General features: G+C 38.6%; 1 protein-coding gene across 1 annotated transcript; it reads left to right on the forward strand.

The window, feature by feature from the left end:
- The first annotated feature begins 422 nt into the window (after positions 1-422).
- Positions 423-6,437, forward strand: SNRPA1 (small nuclear ribonucleoprotein polypeptide A'). Its single transcript, XM_075207659.1, has 9 exons — positions 423-594; positions 2,621-2,768; positions 2,996-3,074; positions 3,166-3,212; positions 4,336-4,438; positions 4,891-4,970; positions 5,452-5,527; positions 5,889-5,982; positions 6,291-6,437. Exons 1-9 carry the CDS (start codon positions 513-515, stop codon positions 6,359-6,361), a joined length of 780 nt encoding a protein of 259 aa, XP_075063760.1. The 5' UTR covers positions 423-512; the 3' UTR covers positions 6,362-6,437.
- The last annotated feature ends 7,486 nt before the right edge of the window (positions 6,438-13,923 follow it).

Consider the following 13,923-nt stretch of genomic DNA (forward strand, 5'->3'; position numbering starts at 1 on the left):
AGTCCCAGCATGCTTTGCCAATATGTAGCAGCTTATTGCTGGAAGAGTATGCTGGGACTTGTAGTTTCACAACACCTGGAGTGTCACAGGTTGGCCACCACTTGTCTAACTCATATACTGTGCTATGACGGTCAAGAAGATAAAATACAGTTCTCTCTCCTCTACAAAATATTGACTCATTCAGTTCCCATATGGCGTCAGTTACCATGTTTGATGTATTTTCAAGCCACTGCGTGGCATCGTACTAATAAGTAAAGCCTCGCAGTGATTGCACCCTGAACATTAGATGAGCAGACATTCTAATCGAACCACAACCCCTCTGCTAGACTCAGCAGCCACTGCGCTCGATTAGTTCCCCGAGCAATTATTTCTGTCTTATGTCTCGCGCGCTGAGATTGGTCGCCGCTGGTTGGTGTTGGGCGCAGGCGCGCCGGAAGTGACGTAGTGAGGCCTAGCTGGCGTGCGGTTAAGTGCGTTCGTGTCTGGTTCGTAGAGAAGACCCGGGCGGTATCATGGTGAAGCTCACGGCCGATCTGATTGAGCAGGCAGCGCAGTATACGAACGCGGTGCGGGACCGGGAGCTGGATCTACGGGGTGAGTTTTGGGTGGTTAGATGTATACAGTGGTCGGGAACAAGCGGGTGCGCCATGTGTCTGGATGTATTGTAGTACCCGCTGTGCTCTCCATGTGTGACCTCAGCTGAGGCGTATGGCTGGACACTATGAATCTGCTGGGCAGCTTGTAGCTCCACAGTGTATGTTGGATACATCATGCATTATTGTGGAATACTTCCATTAAAGCACTGTTTTACTATCCACTCTATATGACTGGTTATTGTGGGATGGGGGCCAACAATCATCAAGTATGTATATATTTGTATCATTTCGCTCTGCCACCATCTTCCCAATAATTGGATGATTCAGCTTTGTTTTCCCATAAACCATAACTGGGAAATACCAACTAGCCAATGTGACAGAACTGTATTACTACTGGTGCCTAACTCTTTGGAGCCATTTCTATTTGGGCCAAAGGATTTGCTTATTCCTTGGTGTTTTATAATCTGTTGGCTCCTAGATTTGTTCATTTGGCAGCTGAGTACTACACCTCTACCATAAAACCATTAAGCAGCGCTAGCAAAATTATGATGTTCAAATTACTTAAAGGTGGAAGAGCTGGCAATTTGGGCAGTATGTCAGTTATGACCTATTGACATCAATGCAAAAAAAAAAAAAAAAAATACCAAAAGGTAGGTGCCAGTCACATTCAATGTAATCTGTACAATAAGGTAATTATGCAGATACATAGAAACAAAAGGTGCAAGGGCCATGGTTGCTTGGGATGATAGAAAAGTGGCCAGCAATATGTGCTATATGAACTTCCCACTCAGCAAGTCTTTATGGATATAGGAATAAAGTACTTTGAAGAGCAAATGTTTGTGGATAAAGGTTTTTTTTTTGTTAAAAACCTACAGGACTGGTGAAAGTAACTGGCCTTTTCTGTCAGTATCACATGGCAGCTATCTTCCCAAGCTTGCTTATATTAAGTTACTGTAGTTGATCTGTTGTGTGTCTTAAACATTTATTGAAATGACAAATTTTGAATAACGGTGCAAGGTTAATCCAGTCTGGTTTCATCTATCATGTCAGCGCAGCAAGTATGTTGGACCCACATTGTTGTGCTCTCGCCCCATGCTAAAAGTATTCCACATTGTTTGTTAATGATTTTTAAAAAAAAATGGTGGGAGTGATTTGCTATTGGTCAGATACTCGCCCATCTATATCTCTGTAGTCGCCAGTTTTCCTGCTTGAAAATAGTGGATCTGGTTTTATACATAATATCTCCAAGCTCTTGTGTCTAGAGCACAGAAATGGATGCTGCAATAGCTGTCTAGACAGTGCACTTGACACAGGAGGTGTCCGCTCAAACATCCAAGTCATCCTAGCTTTGGAAGGCATGGGACACTTAAAAAAAAAAAAAAAAAGGGTTTTGTCCCTACTAGACATTCTTAATCCACGCTTCATGCTGCTTGTTTCAATGTAAAGGACATATACCAGGTTTGTGCCAAAGAGGCCATCCCACACATTACATGTCAAGTAATTGTGATTTAAGCCCAATTAAGTTCAGTATAAAAAACAAGTCTCTCTCTGAGATCCCATTATATTCTAATCCGTGTTCTCCACAGAAAATTTTGCCAGCCGGATGACATTAAGAAGTAGCCAGGTGGGAGCAATATAATACTTTTCAATAGTGTTAAAAATTTTGAAGGGTATTGCCCACACCTGCCAGGATTGGTCAGACTGGTGGTCAGTGATCGAACACACACTGCTGGCTGTAGTGCTCACATAGTGCCTGTTCTAAGAGGAGGAACAATAGTTTATTCTATTATAATAGGACTCTTGGATTCCAAGAGCCTTGTGGCAAGTAAAAACAGCCGGATGGAGCACCTGGGAAATAGGTGCTGGGGAGAACACTACTGATAAGTAATGAACTTGATTCCAAATGTATGAGAGTTGTTGTGTACACAGGGCTTGAATGTCACAAAGTGAACCACCGGAGGTGTGATGCTGCAGAAAGAAGTCTACGCACTGTGTAAGTAATTAATGTGTTTATATCCCTGTAGGCTACAAAATTCCAGTTATTGAGAATCTTGGGGCCACATTGGACCAGTTTGATACAATTGATTTCTCAGACAATGAAATCAGGAAGTTGGATGGATTTCCTCTATTGAGGAGACTTAAAACAGTATTATTAAACAATAACCGGATATGGTAAGTTGAGTTTCTGACTTTTGATCTTTTGTTTTCCCTGTTCTCATTCATTGTAATGTTTTGACACAGGAGAGTAGATAGGGTTATTTTCACACTCTGATAGTGGCCTACTCTGAATATAGGGCAGTTTATCTTTATTTTTTAAGACTAAAATACCCAGAAAGTTGTAGAATGTGTGGGCCCAAAATGATGGCTTCTCCTGAATGACTTGTTTCTTGTAATTATAGCCGTATCGGGGAAGGTCTTGAACAGGTTTTGCCTAATTTAACTGAAGTGATTCTCACAAACAACAATATCATGGAATTGGTAAGATTCTATTACTTTTCACTTTGATATGGCTTTTCGTGTGTCAACTTGTTTCTTGAGCATGTAACACCATGTGGTTTTTTTTTTTCAGGGTGATCTGGATAATCTGTCAACACTTAAAAATCTCACTTATCTCTGGTAAGTAACATACACTGTACAAACACCTTGTACCTTTTAATATAACAGATGTTGTAGAAATTCTGTAGTGTACCATATTTTGCTTTATTACAGGCCCTGTATAGCTTTAAGAGAAGGTGCTTGTGTGCTGCAGTAGGTTTCTGTATCTATTGGCCAAAGATCAAAACACTTGGGGAGAGGGGCTAAACTTCTGGTGATCCCTATTCAGATGACTATGTGGAAAACTGGATTTAATGACTGCGATCTCAGTGTGTGACATTATCTGACTTTAGTGGTGCCCCATAGGATCTGCCACAAGTGCCACACGGGTCTATCTTTTCAATGTGGCCACATACATGCGTGGACATCTTGTATGTATATGCTCTGAGCAGCTGTATCTGTCTGCATCTTCTAAACTAGCCAGATCCCCAAGGGTAATAACTCTTAGCATGGAGGCATTTTCATGGGGATGCCTGGACAAATGCAGCAGTCTGTACATGTGGCAATGTGTGGTATTATTGTGCCCCTTTTTAAAACTCCTGGGTTTTTTTTTAATGTATTTAATATATGTCTTTAACCTTGGCACTTGGCCATGTTGTCCAAGGTGTAAACTGCCATGTAAATACCTCAAAAATTCACTTGATTTGTTAAATTTGTTGGCCCAAACCATGCAGGTTAAATTTTTCTTTTATTTTTTTTACATTTAATGTATTGGTTATGCTGACATTTGATTGTTTTAACAATCACACCTTGACTATAAAACATAACCTATCAAGACATATTTGTAACTTCTGCATTAGTTTCCTATGTATCCAGACTCTGCCTAAGCACAGATTGTGATGAATTGCTTGAGCTTTTACATGTTTGTGTGAATCTTACTAGTGAGTGTTTATCCACATACACTTGTACATTTGTTGTTTCTGTTTAATCACAAAGGATCCTAGTTTTTAAATTTTATCTACCTCTACATACCTTCTATAAATACAAGCAATGTATTCTATAACAGTATTTTAAATGCAGCTCTTTAGTTGGTTCAATAGATGTTAACAGGAATGTCATTGTCTCCTCTTTAATTATTTGGTGCATACATTATTAATCATGTCGCACACTCCTTTAAGTGTTCATTGTTTTTTTTGTCTTTCAGTTTATTAAGAAATCCAGTCATTAACAAGCGGCAGTACAGATTGTATGTGGTTTTCAAAATACCACAGGTCCGCGTACTAGACTTCCAGAAAGTCCGACTAGCAGTAAGTCATGTGTGGGATGTCTGTCTGATCTGCTTGTGGCTATTTTTTAGGAATAATGTTTGATGGCTGGCAGAAATAAGGTTTTGGTTGATCAGCATGGATGTGAGGGCATAGTCTTGCATGAACTGCAAGAGGCTTTAGTATTCCGATTAATATGATGAATGCATATTGGCAACTCACTAGTTCCCAAACTATTGGAAGAGGTTTTGGTTTTTTGTTTTTTTTTTAGAAGCAGGAACTGGATTTTTCCATGGAGCCTGGTTCAGTCAGTATACACAATTGTTGGTGCTGTCTTGGCTTATGGTTTAGGTTTTAACTTTCTTTGTAGTCCTTTTTCAAGCCAATACATTTCCATTTTATTTTGTAACTAAAAGACTGCTGAGCAGTTAAACCCTAGTGTTCCATTTGCTCTTGCTGATTCTCATTTAACTCTGTGTATGGTATCGCTTCAGGAGCGAGAGGAAGCAGCGAGTTTGTTCAAGGGCAAGCGGGGTGCACAGCTTGCAAAGGATATTGCCAAGAGATCAAAAACGTAAGATACGAATTTCTCTCTGAAAATTGAAAGCTTCCTTCACAAGCACCTTTCACAGACAACTGACCTATGCTTTATAATAGGGATGTAGGAAATGCCATATTTCTTCGAACTGTCTGCCACATCTAGAATTTCATCTTGGGAAGTCTTCAATTGGCTGAATTGAGAAAGGATCCGACAACACTTTTCAGTTTTTCTTTCCACAAACTGTTTATATTGACAATCTATACCAATAATGCTGCTGCTTTCATTTTTGTAATCAATTATGTAATGTAGAAGTAAGCAGGTAAATTACTTTTAGTCTCCCCATCTATTCAAAACAAGGTGCTTCTGAAGAAGCTTTCTTTATGTATCGGTTGTTAACAAAGATAAGATACTACACTGGTTTTTAAATCTTTCATTGTGTTACCTTTGAAAGATTAAGAGAAGCAGATACAGAATTGATGTGAGTGTTGAACGCAATCCATTCTCTGTTTTCTAGGTTCACACCTGGTGCAGGCTTACCTACAGAGAAGAAGAAGGCTGGCCTCTCGCCCGCAGATGTAGAGGCCATTAAGGTACAATGTGCTAAAGCGGTTTGACTCGGACTCCATTTTTAGAGATCTCTAGAGGTTGTTTATAGACAACCTAATGTTATCAGTCTTTTCATTGCAAGTACCCTTTTCCTAAGTATCAGAATCTTTTTTTTTTTTGTGATTAAACTGTTCGAGTCAGGCAGTATATTTTGTGGTATATATCTATGTATTTGTTTGATGTAGATGGTACATTCTGTGATTAGGCAAATGTCCGAGTATATACATCTCCAGAAATGTCTTACAACAGATAACATATTGGTATGCATGTCACTGTATAGAAGCTCATTAAGAAAATATGTATCTGTAATGTTCCAAAACTGAATATATTGTAAACCTGTTGCAGATTGCCATTGCCAATGCTACTACCCTCGCAGAAGTAGAGAGGCTGAAAGGTTTGCTGCAGTCTGGTATGATTCCTGGCAAAGAACTTGCGCCTGGTAAGAGCAAAATGATATATTAATAACTTTACATCAAATACTGTAAAACTAAACCCATACAGAAGGGGATTGGGGAGGGACAATACTCGGCAGACTCAAACATTGGTTGGCTTTTTAGGGCAGCAGTCTCCATATACATAATGTCATATGGCTAAATAGTATAGCTATATCTTGGCTTATCGTGGGATTTATTTTTTCCCTCTTCATTACTGATGGCTTCACTTTTAGCATTTTAGTATGTTATAACTATTAAATGTTTTATATTATATTGTATGCATGGCATTAAGTTTCTGTCCCACCATCCACAGGAACAGAAGTATACATTTCGGAGGAAGCTGAAGAGGAAATGGAGGAAGACATGGTTGTAAATGGGTCCTGAGTGTTTTTCTAATGTTTGTTTTTACTGTAAATGTTCTTCTGTAAATTTAATTCCAATAAACATTTTCTGTAATTTTTGTTTTCTTAAGAGAATGTTAATATTTAATCCTCTAGAAATGGCGCAGACGCTGTAACCTAAGCGCACAGGATATATGGACTGTATAATAGTGCAGCAGGCAGTATCTGTGAAACTGCTGTAATGCAAACACTGCCAACAGCAGGTGCTAGTATGGGTAAGGGGTCATTAAGCTAACGTGTTCCACTATACCAGTTTACATGCTTTTACTAAAGTCTGGCACTAGTAAAAGCATGTGTATTGATGCCAGGGGCTATTGGGTCTTCTGTCCCTTCTCAACACCAGTTCACATTAACAGTGGGTGCACTCATCCCAGTGCTTACAAATGAATAACAAAATTGTTTGTCAGCATTAGAGCTTACATCACATACCATCAATATTGACATTCAGGACTCTGAATGTTGAGATGGTGACTGTAGAGGTGTAATATAGAGACATGAGACTCTGAGCTACATATAGCTTTTTATTGGAGTACTGCTGACCAGAGGGGAGGGGGGGTGTGACCTGGGTCTTGCCTCCATTGTAGCTTTACTGTTTTTGTTTGAAAACATTTCAGGTGATGATCAGTCCCATGCTCAATGTCTATTGAAGACTGCTGCTGTTTTTATACACTTTAGTTCTCTGCACACAACATTCCTTAATTTTAAAACTGCTTTTCACAGACCTTTGGAAAAAAAAAAATGATTAAAACAATTGCTACTCATGAATTTATTGTGAACGTGTAAGGTTTTGCTCCTTGACTTAATTTCCAAATGCTTTTTTATCCTATTTCTATTCACATAGCTGGTATCTACATAATTGTTGGCACGTGATAGGGGAGTGCCACTTTCAGTTTACCTGCCTTTCAGAGTGGTGATGTACCAGAGAACTTTTACCAAGGGTCATATTGTTAGCAGAAGCAAGGTGTCAAGATTTTGCCATATGTGGATGCCCTCCTTGTGGGTAAATCAGCTGCAGGGACAGTCCATGTGATACATTTCCTGCAGCATCATGGATGGGTTATGAAAAAGAGCCAGCTTATTTTAACACAACCAAAAAAGTTTCTGGCAGTCCAAATAGACTCTATACAAAGCAAGATATTTGGCAGTACAATTGTTCTGTTGTATTGCTAAGGCATCACAAGGCTTCCGCAGTAACATACATAGGGGGTTAGAATTTAGAAAATTACTAGATAACAAAAGTACATACTGATAAGACTGATGGGTGCAGAATAGTAAATGTATTCATGCAATGAACAACCATTCGGATAGCATACAAAAACAACTTTGCATAAGACAAACCAGGGAAAGAGTGGAGGATGGAGAGTGGGCAGGTATGAGACATAGGGTAGGGCACCCTGCACGTTAAAGTTTATATTTCAAAGGGAGGGGGTAATGAGAGACAATAGGAGGAAATTGGAATAGTGTAGTTTACAATGTTGCAAAGGTCTACCATGGTGGTTCAGAGGCCTAAGTAATGTAGATACCGATTTGGGCACCGTCAAGGCTGGTGCAGCAGCCCTGATGGTGTCTGGGTCTAGGTAGTGTAGAAGCCTAGCAAAGGCTTCTACACTACCTTGGCAAGTAACAAGGGAGGTATGATGGTGGCCTTGGCAATAGGAATAGTTCTGTGGGTAAGTTGGCACATATAGGATCTCTAGAGTATAGCAGAAATACAGTCCTATGGTGCAGTGTAGGTATAAATCATAAAATACACGTTTAAAATTAAAAGTAAGGTGGAGAACGAAAGTTTACAGGGACAATCCTGCTTAGGAACCTAATAATACAAAGATTGGATCAAAAATGTAAATTGTAAAGTGCTACGGAATTTGCTGGCGCTATATAAATAAATGTTGATGATAATGAAAAATGCACCTGTATCGGGGCTGTGTGAATCCCCACCTTTGCTATAAGCAAAAAATTATCAAAGAAAAAACAAATCAGGGCTGTAGTTGACCCATTTCAATATTGAGATACCAACATAGTAAGAGCTGAAATATAAACACAATAAAAAATTGTATAGAGTAATATTACATCTCCATCTACAAGCATAGAGGTTTCATTCACTGTTGCCCATTGGTATATGGTCTTTATAACAGTGCTAAAAAATTATTGTAGCACAGAGATACAATCATTACTATCTGAGTTTGGTCAGTTCATGTGTGACCTCATTATATGCTGGGTTATATTATAAATACAGTAAACTATGTCACTATTTGATATTTATACAATTGTTTGTGTTCATAATAAAATAATTTTAGTCAGATTTCACTGTGTTGGTATCTCAATATTGAAGTGGGACAACTATTGTGCTGTCTTCTGTTTTTTTTTCCATACGGGATCTCTAACTGGAGCTCTTGAAGAAATGGAATCAAAAACATGTTTTGTTGGATCAGATAAAAAAAATCTTTCTGGGACCACCAAGAAATCTCTCAAGCGAGTCCCAAAATTAGTGACTAGAAGTGTCACTTTTAAGAGCCAGAGTAGAAGATGTTCACAACAGACCAGCATTGCAGGAGTGATCACACATCTCCAGGATCCAATTGCACAAGATGCATCGTCACATAAGGAAAAGAAATTGCATTAGGCATTTTGGGAACGAACAACATATCTGGTATCTGCTATAGGGAAAACACTTGAGTATTGTGACTGGATCACTTGTAAATAACATGGTATAAATTTATTTAAAGGAAATAACACAGGGCACTTATTTATATCATTGCAATGTACCGATTTTACTATTTCGTGTGGCACTTTGTAGAGGAATTGTATTAATTGCTGAAGTATTCATTTCTGATGTAGTAAGCTTTTGTTGAGGAAGTCTTTTGTGTGTTTTGGTAGAGGTAATCTCTTGTTTGGGGTTTTGCAACTTTGCTCAATGAAATGTCCAATTAGGCTTATGTGAGGAGGGAATCTGTTTTGCTGTTAGCAGGAATTACTAAATAAGTCTGTTCAATGTGAGTGACCAACACTCGAATGTACAGCAGGGAGCTGTTGCCTGTATCCTGTTAAAGTGAAAGGAAATCTCCGATCAATGGCATTCAGGATATTGCAGAAAAGTAAATTTTGTTAAGTGTAAATTGCATTTAAATCCATGTTTGGGAAAACATCTTACATCCTGTTACTAAAAATAACTCTGACTTCGGGGGAGCTGGCTTACCCTGTGAGGCTTTGTCCAAAACTGTATAAAACAGCACTGATTTGTACTGAAATGTATCATTCTTGTTCCATCTGACCTGATCATTGGTACCTTCAACCAGTGTGAAAGCAAATAAACATCACTTGTTTCAAAAATCTGCTTGAAAACGTCTTCCATGCTGAAAATCCTGTGACCTACAGATTAGACCCAAAATCTAATCCGTTTCTGGCTGTCTGAGGTTTAGACCCAGCTTCCCAGCACCACCGCTCTGCCTGCTATCCAGCAGCTCTGGCCGGGGGGATCCATCCACAGCAACCCTGATCCTATAGGAAGAGTTCAGGAGTACCAGCCCAGGTGTACCCTAGCAGTGACAGGTTCACAGAAGGAACCCAGTTCTGGATGCCGGTAAGGAGTCCAGTGGTGGCAGCATTTATAAGCCCATCCTACTGCGGTTAGAGGACGCATTTGGGATAAGGAAAGGGAACGTTGGCAAAGTAAGCTCAGCCGGTTCCCAGCCACAATAGACAGGGTGACATAGGCGGTCCATCCTGTCACAAGTATACTCAGGCAATAGGGTTGTGGTGTCACAGAGGAAACAGAAGCAAACAATGATGGTGGAAATAGCAAAGATCAGGTATTGGGCAGAAGAGAATATAATAGCAATGTCAGCATTAAATTTAGCAGCAAAGTTGTACATAATAGCCAATTATATCAGTCACACATAAATACATCCGGGAAAATGGAGTCTAAACCAAGAAGTATTCCAGTTACTAGTAAACAAATTTATAGATGTAAGGGTACAGTACACAACTTTCTTTGAACATAGTTCCAGGAACAGAAGAGATAGATGCTTTAGCAGTTCCCTGGATGTTTCAACTCTGATACATCTCTCCATTTCTCCTCTTTCCTCGAGTCCTGGAGAAAATTGAGAGGGAGAGAGATGTAAGAGGTGTTTGCCCATTTTGGCCAATATGTGCTTGGTACCTGATAGCCTGGGAAATGCTCAGAGAAAGACCATGGCCTCTACATGTTCAGGGAGATTTACTAAACCAGGTTCCATTTTTATATCAAAATTTAAAACATCTATTTTTAATACATTGGAGATTGAGTGTGATTTCCTCAGAAATTGAGATCAGTATACCCTTACAAGCCAGAAAAATAATAATCCTGTATACTTTAGTATAGGTATGGAAAAGGTTTGTGGCCTGGTGTGAGTCTAAAGTTAACCTAACTACAGCGACACACATCTTTCACTTCTTGCAAGATGGTCTTGCGTTAGCCACACTTAAAGCACAAGTGTCTGCTCTAAATGTCCTGGATACCAAACTACCCTTAGAAGAACTGATTACATATTTTTTCCGAGCGAGGATAAATGATCTTTCCCTCACTCAGTTCTTTTGAGGCTCCATGGAACCGCAATTTAGTCATCCATGCATTGATGGACGACTCCTTCAAACCACTATAAGAATCGGTGAAATGTATGACTTTACAAGTATTATACCTAGTGGCAGTAACTGCTGCTTGGAGAGTTGGTGAGTTGCAGGCACTATAGTGCAAGGAACATTTCTTGAATATCTATTGAGAGTGGTGTTGAGAGCTGTTCCTACTTTTCTAACAAAAGTAGTATCTACATTCCACATAAATCAAGAAGTAGTGCTACCAGCTTTCTTCTCACAACCTAAAGATGAGAAAAAAATCTGGTCAGAGCCATTTCCATACTATTGTCTAGGACACAGGAGACAGAGCAACTGTTTGTGATACCTGCAGGTGGTAGCTACTTTTTGGGCAAAGTAGTAGTGTGGACATACTTCCACGCCTTCTGTAGTCCTTATTCTATCATCGGGTGATTTTCAATTTCGCAATCAGCTACACTGTAAATTTTTCTTTAGGCAGCATATCTATTTGGCTCTTAATTATATGTTGCCCGCCCTGTGTATTGCTTGGGTAAGCCTAATTGTAAAGGCTGCATTGGAGGAGCAAAGAAGAACAATTTGAATGATCTTACTTTGTAAGTTGTTTAATATATTTCAGCTGTGAATTATTTGGAAACATGAAGGAAGAGGAGTAGGTGGATTTTATACTCTCTGAGGGTGCGTGTTTGTTTGACCTATCTCTAGCTAAATAAAACAAAAACACCCGTTGTAAAGGCTGCCACAGAGTATTTAGAGGAAAAGGAATTAACAATAAGATAATTGGCATATTTTGCATGTAGGTGCGTAATCTACACTCATTAAGGAACTCTTTTACCCCATCCAATTCCTCCCAGCAGATGGTGCAATCTTTAGCACCCCTGTAGAACCGGCCATCTTGGCCTGCAAATCCATGTACACTCTGATTGTAAAATGAGAACAGACAGGAATACAAACAACTTGCTGCATCAAGTGAAATGGAAATATGTGATCAAATAATATATACAGGATATATAGATTACTTAAAGACACTGGGCCTGATTCATTAAGGATCTTAACTGAAGAAACTTCTTATTTCAGTCTCCTGGACAAAACCATGTTACAATGCAAGGGGTGCAAATTAGTATTCTGTTTTGCACATAAGATAAATACTGGCTGTTTTTTCATGTTGCACAGAAATACTTGATAGCTTATTTGTACACTGAAATTTAAAGTTAGTATAGATCATGCTACTTCTGAGCTGGAGAATGTCAGCAACAATAACCCAAAGGCACATTCCCTATTTCCCTTACATCTCAGTAACTAAAAGAGTATTCTGATCTGAGGTCTTACCCCGAGAAAAGTAATGGTTTCACTTCTATGACATGTGGACATCTTTAAATTAATCCTGGATATCTTCAGGCCACTGTTATCTCTAATGTACAGTAATATGAGATGAGATATGTCATTGGAGGAGCACCTTCTTATTACAATAAGGTATGTTTTAGTGTCGGAGTTCATCAACTACCAGCTTTCTAAAAGCTCAGAAAGGAGTGGACCCTGGGAATTGTGGTTGATTGAACAACTTCCAAAGTCCACTGCTGTAAGCCAAGTCTTTTTACTTTCACTTTCTATATTGATTGCAAATAGAAGCTACACTTTTGTTCAGCTTTGGTTGGCACTATTCATGAACTGATAGCAACCTCCACAAACCTTTAATTCCACCGGAAACATGAGCTAAAAAAGTTGTCCTGAAAAATGTACCACCACTCCTTCCTATACATTCCTTGGTACCCACATTCTGCTATTTAAAACACCTTGGCTGATAACGTTTAAAGATCTAATAACTTTGGACACTGTTCAGGTTAGACCATGTATATCACTTTATTATTTATTTTTAAACTTTTTTACTGTTTTTATATTTCCTCTATTGCTACCTCCCCACCAGACCTCCTGTGAAATAATTGTAGCACTGCTCTTCCTATTCTACTCACCAAACCCCGAGACCGAAAACAGAAGGTGTTTTCACTGACCATATACCATTATATTTGTATTCTATATTTCAATGTGTATATTTTACACAAAGTAATATACTCCAATACTCTAAATTTAAAGAGTATTAAATTGTATAAAAGCAACTAGCTTGGCCTAAGTAGTTATATTTAAAAAGTAGTTATAAATTCATTCATTTTCTCTTTCACGCTATCCTCTCTCTACCTAAATATCTATTTATAAATAGAAAATAAATAAAATGTATATAGATCTCTCACACTTTCAACACAAGTATTGGGGTATAATCATCATTACAATTTTATTTTTATTAGGTTCTTGCAACTGCAGAATCTTATGCATTTTTGTGGGATATTATTGACAAAATAACAAGAAATTGTTAGGTCTACTTATCTGGTCATCGGTAGTAAATTGCATTATATTGTCATGCCACAATCAAATAATATTACAATAAAAGATTTTATGTTTTTAGTGTTTTGGGTGTTTTGTTTACGTTCTCTAGATCATAACATTACAGACTTTATTTTGAGGCATATAATGAAGTCCTCATTCGGAGACAATAAATACTGAATCAGCTACACTGGGAAGGAGACAGGAAGATTCAGTTTTTGACTAAGAATGTATGATAATCCAGTGTAGATGAGATACTCAATTGGGATTAGTGTTTATTAACATAAGAATTTACAAAGACTGGGAAAAAAATCTATTCATAAAAAACCTGGATAACAATTGCCTATTCGTTTTTGGAATAAAAATTAGTTTAATAACGTTAAACTATTATGCTAAATATATGTGCTTAGAAAAGGAAACAACTAGCATGTGTAGAACGCAGAGTATGAGCCTTTCATCCAGTTAGCGATATCAGCCAATCAGAAGCGGTTCTGTGCCTTCCACAGCGAGTCTTGGAACACTGGAATCCAGGCCGCCGATTAGATGAGGTCTCACAGTTTCAGTGACGTAACCTTAGGACAC

This window comes from Mixophyes fleayi, chromosome 4 (genome assembly GCF_038048845.1).
Source record: "Mixophyes fleayi isolate aMixFle1 chromosome 4, aMixFle1.hap1, whole genome shotgun sequence".
NCBI classification, from domain to species: domain Eukaryota; kingdom Metazoa; phylum Chordata; class Amphibia; order Anura; family Limnodynastidae; genus Mixophyes; species Mixophyes fleayi.